Source organism: Artemia sp. Qi Xiang Cuo, chromosome 3, assembly GCF_049724085.1.
Source record: "Artemia sp. Qi Xiang Cuo chromosome 3, ASM4972408v1, whole genome shotgun sequence".
In the NCBI taxonomy this organism is placed as follows: Eukaryota; Metazoa; Arthropoda; class Branchiopoda; order Anostraca; family Artemiidae; genus Artemia; species Artemia sp. Qi Xiang Cuo.
In genome coordinates this window covers 33,382,294-33,393,703 of record NC_142796.1, presented here as the reverse complement: position 1 = coordinate 33,393,703, position 11,410 = coordinate 33,382,294, and the positions used below count along the sequence as shown (strand labels likewise).

Genomic DNA, 11,410 nt, shown 5'->3' with positions numbered 1-11,410 from the left:
TCAATCCAGGAATTGAATAATGCAATACATCATATTAGGTCCAAAACTAGCAGTAGCTATGACAATATACACCCTACATGGATAAAGAATCTCACACCTTCATACAAACAAGAACTGCTAAATTGTTATAATCACGCTTGGGCATCTTCTAGGTTCCTCAATATATGGAAATGTTCGTCCCTCCTACCAATCCTAAAGAAAAATAAACCAAAAGATAACCCTGAGTCTTATAGGCCCATAATGATTACACCTGTGATGGGGAAAATAATGGAGAAAATGATTTATCACAGACTCCTCTGGTTTGTTGAGAAAAATAACATGATCCCACACACTCAAACTGGATTCAGGAAATACCACTCCTCAACAGATGCTTTCATTTTGCTAACAAATGCAATAAATGAATCTTTCTCAAAAAATAATATCCTAGTGGCAGCTTTCCTAGATTTTGAAGGAGCTTATGACAATGTGAACCACCAAATCCTTTTAAATAAACTTGCAAACCTTGGAGTACCTCCTAAGCTAGTATCCTTTATTAAATCCTTCATAGAAGTGCGAAGTTTCATTGTTTGTGTTGGTTCAGCCTCTTCACCCCAAAAGACAATATCCAAAAGCCTACCTCAGGGAGCAGTCCTCAGTTGCCTCCTATTTGCCCTATATCTCTGGGACATGAACCTACCCCACACGAATCTACAATATGCTGATGATCTGGTGCTATGGTCATCTGGCAACACCTTTCAGATAGCACAGTCAAATCTGCAAAAGTCACTTTTCCAGTTTGAAAAATTCTCTCAACATTCAGATTTACCCATTGCACCCACCAAGTCAAAAATAATCCAATTTCACCGGAAGCGAAACCATGTTAATGCAAAACTAACTCTAAATAAAACAACTATTCCAGAAGATAATAATATTAATTACCTAGGTCTCATGCTTGACCAAAAACTTAATTTCCACCTCCACATTTCAAACACAATAAAAAAATGTTATAGAAAAGCAAATATACTAAAAAGACTTCTTTCCACACCCTGGGGTTGTAAGGAGAAAACCTTACTCCAGTTTTTTAAATCACCTATAAGACCCCATATTGACTATGGGCTCATTGTCTATGGTGCATGTGCAAAGACCCAGATGCAAAAAATTGAAACAACACAAAATGATATAATACGTCTCATATTTGGTCTTAGGAAACCCACAAGCACCAAGTCTCTGCTTATGGAGAGTGGATTAACAACAATAAGGGAGAGACGTAGCTTTCTCTCGATAAAACATCTTACAAAAATAGAATCAAATAGCTCACACACATTACATAATTGGTTAAGAAATCCAGCCATGTATAGAGGTATTGCAGATGAGTATGCCAATATTCAAAAGAAGTTCCCTGTACCAGAAAAATCTATTGCACCTGCTTTCCCACAATCCCTCCATGGAATTGGTCATTTCCCATAATAAATACTGAATTTTCAAAATGGAATAAAGATTTAACCCCCATTGCTTTTGTCCAGAAAAAATTTGCAGACCTTAATACAATTACCTATAAAAATCACTTCCAAATATTTGTTGATGGGTCAAAAATGGATGAGAAGGTTGCAAGTGGTGTTTTCCTTCCTCACCTGAAAATTGCGATGGGAGAGAGATTGTTTAATAATTTATCTATAATGTCTGCTGAGTTAAATGCCATAATCATGGCATTAGAACACCTTAAGTAAAACCAACCTTTGATTGAAAATTCGAATAATATTATCATCTATTCCGACTCTTTATCAAGCCTTGAGTTGCTGGCCTCAGCTCCTCAATATAAGTTGGACATTGACACTTATCATTGTCTCAGTATTATTGATAATCTTGCTTCAAGTGGCATAAAAACTTACTTTCAGTACATTCCTAGCCACTCTGGCATAAGTGGTAATCATCAGGTTGATGAAATAGCAAAAAATTCTATAAATATTGACCAGCCAAGTGGGAGACCAATCCCAATTAGAGATATTTACCGATGGAGGCTATCAGATATTAATTTTAATAAGATTAATCCTATCCTTTCCCCCTTTCCCAATAAGCATCTTTCTAAAATTTATCATAGAATTCGTTCTGGAACAAATGGACTAAATTTCCTTGCATTCTCATATAAGCTTTCTAATTCAAGTGTCTCAATTCCCCTGTCCCCTCTTTGCAGGCATTGTAATATGAATAATGAAACAATTGATCATTGCCTATTTGAATGTAATATGCTGACGTCTGCACAACATACCGTGCTTTGTAAACTGTTAAAATACTTCAAACACCACAAAATCCCACTATCAGCCAAGAGCCTAGCTAACTATACCTGCACACAGACAATAGAAATCGACATCTATCATCTTATATTTGAACTCCTAGAGTCAAAAGATCTGCTGAAAGATATCTGAATATATCTAATAAATATGAGGCAATCAAGCCAGTAGCTCTGTAGCCCACAGAGTGAAGCAAAAGGAAAAGGTCTAAATAGTTTTACTGAAAAGCCCGCCTGCTGTTAAATAGAAGAAGAAGACTTTCTCAGACAATGAACGAAGAAGACAAGAAGAAAATAAAACGAAATCTTGTTGCCTTGGAAAAGAAGTTAAAGTTAGACGACCGCTTTCAAAGGCTATCAGTGCAGAAAAGGATGTTCAGCCAGGAAATGATGGATGATATCATGGTAGGCTAAGCCTATGCATTTAGTATTTTATTCTTGTTGTGTGCATAGAACCTATTCAAAATATTCTAATATAAGAGTAGTATATTGTTTTCGGTAAAATTCTACTTTAGTTACTTTTGGCTATCTTGGAAAGGGGTTGGGTTAGGAAAATGAAACCTTCAGGGATGGATGTACATGCTAAGGTTTGTCCCGGGAAGGTACTTTGAAGTACCTACCTCCACTCATCCCCCCCTCTATATAATGATAAATTACTGCATATTACTAGTTGTTTTTAACTCCTATTTCACCCTATATTACCATCATAAATATAAATCACTGCTTACCTTACACAACTTCTGCTTTTAACCTTGTTCATTAAAATATATTCCAAAATCCTATTTTTAATCCTAAGCCATTTAATTTTCAACCCATGCTGACTTTCTTTATGGTATATGAAACCAGGCTTGTTGTGATGTCACACTTGCCTTATCAGAAACCCTTACCCTTGAGGGTAGCAGGCACATGCCAAACACCTCTGTGTTGATAAGACCATTTAAACTGTATTAATTAGGGAAAGGATTTGACAAGAGAGACCAGTAAAAATAACCTAATTGTTTTTAGAGGACAAATTATGTCATGGGAAGATGTTTTTGAAATCCCTCTTCCACCCAAACTCAAAATTTTCTAAAATTCTACTTTAGAAGCTTTTAAATTATTTCTAAAGTACTAAAAGATAGAGTGCTAAAAACATCAGAATCAACATCAGAGGAGACATTATGTCACGGGAAGATGTTTTTTAAATTCCCCTTCCCCCCAAACTCAAAATTTTCCAAAATTCTACTTTAGAAGATTTTAAAATATTTCTAAAGCACTAATAGATCCAAAAATAACCTAATCGTTTTTAGAGGACAAATTATGTCATGGGAAGATGTTTTTGAAATCCCTCTTTCACCCAAACTCAAAATTTTCTAAAATTCTACTTTAGAAGCTTTTAAAGTATTTCTAAAGTACTAAAAGATAGAGTGCTAAGAACATCAGAATCAACTTCAGAGGAGACATTATATCACGGGAAGAGGTTTTTAAAATCCCCCTTCCCCCCAAACTCAAAATTTTCCAAAATTCTACTTTAGAAGCTTTTAAAATATTTCTAAAGCACTAAACTCAAAATTTTCCAAAATTCTACTTTAGAAGCTTTTTAAATATTTCTAAAGCACTAATAGATAGAGCGCTACAAAGATCAGAATCGACTTCAGAGGACAAATTATGTTATTGGAAGAAGTTTTTGAAATCCTCCTTCCCCCCAAACTAAAAATTTTCCAAAATTCTACTTTAGAAGCTTTTTTAAATATTTGTAAAGCGCTAAGACACAAAACGTGCAGAAATTATTTAAAAAAAACTACGTTTCCAAAATTCTACTTTAGAAGCTTTTAAAATATTTCTAAAGCACTAAACTCAAAATTTTCCAAAATTCTACTTTAGAAGCTTTTTAAATATTTCTAAAGCACTAATAGATAGAGTGCTACAAATATCAGAATCGACTTCAGAGGACAAATTATGTTATTGGAAAATGTTTTTGAAATCCTCCTTCCCCCCAAACTAAAAATTTTCCAAAATTCTTCTTTAGAAGCTTTTTTTTAATATTTGTAAAGCGCTAAGACACAAAACGTGCAGAAATTATTTTAAAAAAAACTACGTTTTTAACGTTACTATGTTTTACTTTAAACAGGCTGAGTCACAAGTTCAAACAATAAAACGGACAGGGGTTAGGAGGTACAGTTGGGGGCCTGCCGCCCCCCAAACTCCCGCTTTTGCATCCTTTAGATAAAAAAAAACAAGTTTTTTAAACTGAAAGTAAGGAGCGACATTAAAACTTAAAATAAACAGAAATTATTCCGTATATGAAAGGGGCTGTCCCCTCTTCAACGCCTCGCTCTTTACGCTAAAGTTTTTTATTGTTTAACAAAAATAGTACCTCCTAACCCCTGTATGTTTTAAGGTTCGAACTTGTGACTCAACCTATTTAGTCCCCCCTCCCCCTGCTATCAAATCCCCTGGCAGCTAACCTCTCCACCCTCAAAAGAAAATTTTTATATAAGTTCCAGCATTTTCTACATATTTTGAATTGCAGATGTAAAAAAGAAAAGCAAAATTTTTCAACATTATAGGATTAAGCTATTTGAATATGTTTTATGTGGTTACCCAACTCAAAATGTTCAGGGGTTTCTAAAAAAACTAATCAAAACGCATATAGATTATTCGGTACTTGTGCATTATAAATAACCCACCACTATAGACTTTACAAGGAAACCAGACAACCGGGTATTTGTTAGACTAATGGATCAAAAAGCGTGATTTCTTATTGCGTTTACAATATTTAAACTGTTGTTTTTTTGGGTTTAGAGAGGGAAAAAGGTACATAGGTTAGGTTACGTATTTAATATATGCTATAATTTACCCCCACCCCCTAATGTGCAAATATGTAGCCCAAATTTGTTTCTAAACTAGTATATTCATCCTATTTTATTTTATTTCATTAGTAGTAACCAAACTTAACTTCTTTCGTGTATGGTGGTGGGTTATTTATAATCCACAAGTACCGATTATTCTATAGTTAAATATTTACTTCCGCCCCCTCTCTCCCCCTCACTATTTACACTTCAATAACGTCTCATAGATTCAAGAATGAAGATTGCTACGCTAAACTATTTGGAAAACATTATTTGGATTGCTTTAAGAACAAATGGGGTTAGATATCGTAAAGTGCCATATTTTCTGTTACAACATTTTAAAAATGAACTAGTAAATAATACCTATAAAAAACAAATTAGTTGGGGTTATAAAGCTCCGATATATGTTTCATGAAATGGTGCATTCTCGAGGAGATTGAATATTTTTTTTGAAATAGTGCTCTGCTAGATATCCTTCCATATGTTCTTCTCTTCTGCCATATGTGGGTATATTTTCTTGAACTTCAAGCCAGTGTCTTTCAATGTTTTGTGTGAGCACCTGTTGCAGGGTCAGCAAAATTTATGCTGTGGTTGACGTGTAAATGCTGATAGCCCTGGCTAGCCAGGCAATTGTAGGCCCTCCAACAGTCACTGATAATTGTTGTCCCTGGCAAGATTTGGTTTTGGATAATTCCCAACAGCGTGGCACTACTTCTATCCAGCACATAAACCATGAATGAATTACCAGTTCCTTGCTCTATTCCACCAAGTACCCAAGCACCCGCAACAATCCAACCACGATTATATTTACGCTTCCCAAATTTGGCTTCATCTATCTCAACCATGACTCCTTCTCCTCCCAAAGGAGCAGAGTTTGAATGACATATGTACATACAAACCTCTGTGCAGAACTGGCTCCAATCCGCAAACGTTTTTTTTACAACAAATAACATTTTTGATCATGAAATTCTCCCTTGGAGGCGGTATTTGAAGCCAAATCATCAAAAAACAGAAATTTTTTTGCAGAGAAATGTGTGAACCAGCCATCCATGTTTTGTCATAGACTGATTTTTAAAAATTACACTTTACCTGAGAATATTCTCGGCCACCTCGGATAGGTATAAGCCTATACTTCTGGCAACAAAACGAATTTCTATATTTTACGCAAATCTGGCCACAGTTATCACAATTCCTGCTTCTCAATAACATGCTTTGGTTATAATACAACTCTAAGACTGCCTCGACAGTAGAAAATTGAATCATTTTGCTTGTTTAGTCCCAGGTTGCAGAAATTTAACTTTGGCAGAAACCGTAATGCTTTCGAGTCGGCACTGATATCTGTTCAAAAAAAAAAATTAAATGAAATATTAAATTTACTTTATACAAGGATGTTCTTTCTTTTTTTTTTTTTTTTTAGTTAACAACATTTCCAGATACCTAGCTATTCTTCAGTAATTTTTTAGTGGCCCTATTACCTAGAAATAATTATTTTCTGACTTCAAACTGTCCAAATACTTTACCCCCCGGGGAAAATACCCCCCCCCCCCCATGGAAAAGAAGGCTAAAACTTTACAAAATTTTGAGTTTGGGGCGAAGGGGGATTTCAAAAACATCTTCCCATAATATAATTTGGTCTCTAAAGTTGATTGTTATGTTTGTAGCGCTCTATGTCTTAGCGCTTTACAAATATTTAAAAAGCTTCTAAAGTAGAATTTTGAAAAATCTTGAGTTTGGGGGAAGGGGGATTTCAAAAACTTCTTCCCATAATATAATTTGGTCTCTAAAGTCGATTCTTATGTTTGTAGCGCTCTATGTCTTAGCGATTTACAAATATTTAAAAAGCTTATATAGTAGAATTTTGAGTTTGGGGGGAAGGGGGATTTCAAAAACATCTTTCCATGGCAAAAATTGTCCTCTAAAGTTGATTCTGATATTTGTAGCGCTCTATCTATTAGTGCTTTAGAAATATTTGAAAAGCTTCTAAAGTTCCTTTAACATTCCTTTTTCATCCATTTAAACTTGTTTACTATATAACTGACCTGCTTAGGAAACCGGTTTGTGATGTCACAACTTTGCTTATCATATCATGCAAATGCCATGGGGTTGAAGAGTGTGTTGATAAGCCAAGCCATTTAAACTGTATTACTTAGGGAAAGGATTTGCCAAGAGATAGCCTTGACCAGTAAAAAAAATCCAAATTGTTTTTAGAGGACAATTTATGTTACGAGAAGATGTTTTTATTTTTACAGGTCCATGCGCTCATAAAGTTTCTGTTGAGTCTATTGAAACACTAGCATGGAATTCCTGTAGTTACGGACTCTCCATAAAACGTTTAAAAGTGCAAAGATGCACCTTAGCGAGGGGGAAAGTTGTGCTTGGGGTGGATTTCTAAGGGAAGAATTTTCCTTTGGGAGGGAAATTTCAGATGAGTGAATATTCTGGGGGAAATGTTACACTGGGGGTATTGACAGAATTACTATATGAAATTCTTTTTAATTGTTTTACATTCTCTTTGCCAAATTTTTTATTTGGAAATGTTCTGGAGGCTTTTTTCTGTGCGTTTTATTTTTTGAGAAATAATTTCCATGGAAGGGGGAATTTCTGGAGTGACCGAGAAACCAATATATAGATTAAAATCTTATTCCAATGAAAAAATGGTAAGGAGAATTTTTCAGGATGAATCGTCCACACGCAATTTTACAGAGAGGGAGAATTCTCAGCGAGGAAAGAATTTTCTGAAGGGAATTTGACGGGGGCAGGTGCATTTTACAGTGGATGAAATTTCCACGGAGGAGTTCCGTGAGGGGGAGGGGTATATTTCATAGAAGGTGAGCCAGATTTAGCAGAATTATTCAAAAAAACAAACAGAAATTATGCCATATATGAAGGATTGCCCCTCCTCAGTACCTTATTCTTTACCCTAAAGTTAGACTGTTTACTAAAATTGAAAAAAGGGGCTTTTTAATTAGAATAGGAAGCTTTTTTAAAAGTGCTAACAGCTTTAGCGTAAAGAGCAACGTATTGAGGAGGGGCGACCCTTCATATCCGGAATAAATCTGCCAAAACCAATAAGCCAATTGTGTTTTAATTTTTCATGCACTGGGAGCCAAAATCAAACCAGTATTAGTTGGAAAACGTTCAGAAATTAAATAAAAACAAGTTTTATTAACTGAAAGTAAGGAGCGACGTTAAAACTTAAAATGAACAATAATTAGTCCGTATATGAAAGGGGCTGTCCCCTCCTCAATCCCTAGCTCTTTACGCTAAAGTAACGTAAAGTGCAAGGTGTGAAGGAGGGGACAGTCCCTTTCATATACGGTATAATTGCAGTTCGGTTTAAGTTTTAATGTTGCTCCTTACTTTAAGTTAAAAAAAAACTTTTTTTTATTATTTAATCTTATAAAGATGATACTTTTGTCAGCATATGTAGAACCGTGTATATTGAAACGATATATGTCTGGTTTATATGCAAAGTAACACAAGAGACGAAAATTAAAATACAGGAGAGTAGCGAAGAATTATGGTATACAAAGTAATATTTGGCAGGGATAGTCACTAGTGATAAATCACAAGAGGTGGCAACATGATTGGATGATTTTCGGAACCAAATTTTTGTTGGGTTGGTACAAAGATTTTCGGGGGAATCTCTAAAAATTGGGAATTGTGCAAGCCCAGCTTGATTTCTAATCAGGAAAATCAAAATACTTAAACCACACGAGAAAAGAAAAGCTTTGACTTTGCGGTTGACGCAATAAAGAATTGCCGCAAAATTAATTCAAAGTCAACCAAACACCACCTCCTCTTCCCGCGGCACGCCAGCGACGTTGTGACACTTCAGTGGCGGTCAGCCGAGCCTCTCGTTGGCAGCGTTTGGTTGATGCGCCGGCGTGGTGCTGGGGTCTAGGTAAGACACAGAGCGCTACAAACATCAGAATCAACTTAAGAGGACAAGTTATGTCATAGGAAGATGTTTGAAACCCCCTTTTTCCCCAAACTCAAAATTTTCCAAAATTTTACTTTAGTAGCTTTTTTAAATATTTCTAAAGCGCTAAGACATAGAGCGCTACAAACATCAGAATCGACTTTAGAGGATAAATTATGTTATGGGAAGATGTTTTTTGAAATCCCCCTTCCCCCCAAACTCAAAATTTTCTAAAATTCTACTTTAGGATCTTTATAAATATTTCTAAAGCTCTAAGACAGAGAGTGCTAAAAACATCAGAATCGACTTAAGAGGCCGCGTTATATCACAGGACAAGGTTTTTAAAATCGCCCTCGCCTCCAATAAAAATGACCCCGTGGAAAATAAGGCTTTTCGAATTTCAAATTATCAACCAGATTTTAGAGTATGAAGGGGGAATGGGATGAAAGGTCAGGGGGATTTCAAAATCATCTTCCCATAACATAATTTGTCCTCTGAAGTCGATTCTGATATTTGTAGCGCTCTATCTATTAGTGCTTTAGAAATATTTAAAAAGCTTATCCAGTAGAATTTTGGAAAATTTTGAGTTTGGGGGAAGGGGGATTTCAAAAACATCTTCCCATAATATAATTTGTCCTCTACATCGTCCCCTGACACAAATTGTCTTCTAAAGTCGATTCTGATGTTTGTACTGCTCTATGTCTTAGCGCTATAGAAGTATTTAAACAAGTTTCATAAGTAACAATTTTGTAAAATTGTGAGTTTGGGGGGGCGGGGGATTTCAAAAAGATCTTCCCATGACATAAATTGTACTCTAAAGTTGATTCTGATGTTAGTAGCACTCTATGTATTAGCGCTTTACAAATATTTAAAAAGCTTCTAAAGTAGAATATTGGAAAATTTTGAGTTTGGGGGAAAGGGGGATTTCAAAAACATCTTCCCATAACATAATTTGTCCTCTGAAGTTGATTCTGGTTTTTGTAGCACTCTATCTATTAGTGCTTTAGAAATATTTTAAAGGCTTCTAAAGTAGCGGTCGGCACCGTTTCTGTTTTTGGCTAAAACAGAAACGGTAAAAAACGGCAATGAAAAAACGGAGAAAAAAAACGTAAATCCGTTTCTGTTTTTCGGTTTTTTTTATCGAAAAACAGAAACGAACTTTTTTTACTTAAAAAACGGCCTTTTTAACAGATTTTTCTTTTTTTTTTTCAGTTTCTTTAGATTTACGAGAGTAAAGTGAATATTTATTAATATAGATTAATAAAAAAGACTAAATATACAAAAAGACCAAATATATGAAAAGACCACATAAATTAAAATTTGTCACTTAAAAACATTCGGAGTTCAAATGACTTTGCAGTCATTCGTGAGCACTGCTTTCGCGTACAGTACCCAGCAATACTAAATGCACTCTCACTGGGTACTGAAGTTGCAGGGACTGATAGATGCATACATGCAATTTCACTTAACTCCGGGTAAGTGTAAAAGTAATCAGACCAAAATTCTAGTGGATCAGAATTATTTTGTCCTGATCTTCGTCTCTCTCTCAAAAACACAGGAACTCTCTCCTCATATGCCCTGATAATATTTGCTGCCACGCGGTCAATGCTCATACTGTTGGCATTTTGCCTCGTAGAGTTCATCCGTAACCCAGTCGTGTAGAGAAACTTAGAAAACAAGCTGTCTTCTTGATCAAGAGTCTCTGGTGACCCTTTTCGGTTAGTCCCTGCCTTAGTAGGAGCGACGTCAATAGGGAAAGATGTGGAGTTCAATTGGATTGGATCGAGTTCTTCTGTGCTTCTCTGCTCGGAGATAAATTGCTGGAGAAGCGAGGAGATGGACTGACGAGCTGACTCTCTGTCTACATGTGTTATTTTTTCATAAATTGCAGGGTCCAAAAAACCAGCTCTTGTGAAGAGCATCATATCAAACTTACGACTGGCTGAAAAATATCTCCTGAGCTGAACAACTTGAAGTTCCTTCAGCCCATTGATTGACTCAGCCATAATACTAGTATCTGGAGTCTGACAAAACAACAGTAATCCCTTAATCATCAGCACGACTTTGCTGGCCGAAACATAATTGTATCCACTTGCTATCACTGTTGCCTGTTTGAACGGGCGAAGAACCTCAATGACAGCTCCATGATGGACCACTCATTGCTGTGAAGTTCGAGCTCTCTAATCTTAGCGTCACGTAGGTTTTGGTTGAAGAAGTCGTGCAGTGGCTCTTTTCGGGCACAATACATTTCTATCATGGTAAGTGTGCTATTCCATCGAACATTCGTGTCTTTTGTGATGGATGGACTAAGATTATATGTCTTGCAGATACCTTCAAAAAGATCGTGGGATTTGGAAGATACTTTCAGGATTCTAACCAGCTTTCGTTTTT

At 35.8% G+C, this 11,410-nt stretch overlaps 1 protein-coding gene across 1 annotated transcript in view; it reads left to right on the top strand.

The window, feature by feature from the left end:
* Nucleotides 1–2,530: 2,530 nt before the first annotated feature.
* The window catches only part of LOC148954026 (caspase-2-like), a 70,791-nt gene continuing 61,911 nt past the window's right edge, over nucleotides 2,531–11,410 (top strand). The window contains exon 1 of the mRNA XM_089086890.1: nucleotides 2,531–2,671. Within this exon, the coding sequence (XP_088943016.1) occupies nucleotides 2,537–2,671 (135 nt within the window). The 5' untranslated portion in view covers nucleotides 2,531–2,536. The remainder of the gene's footprint in view (nucleotides 2,672–11,410) is intronic.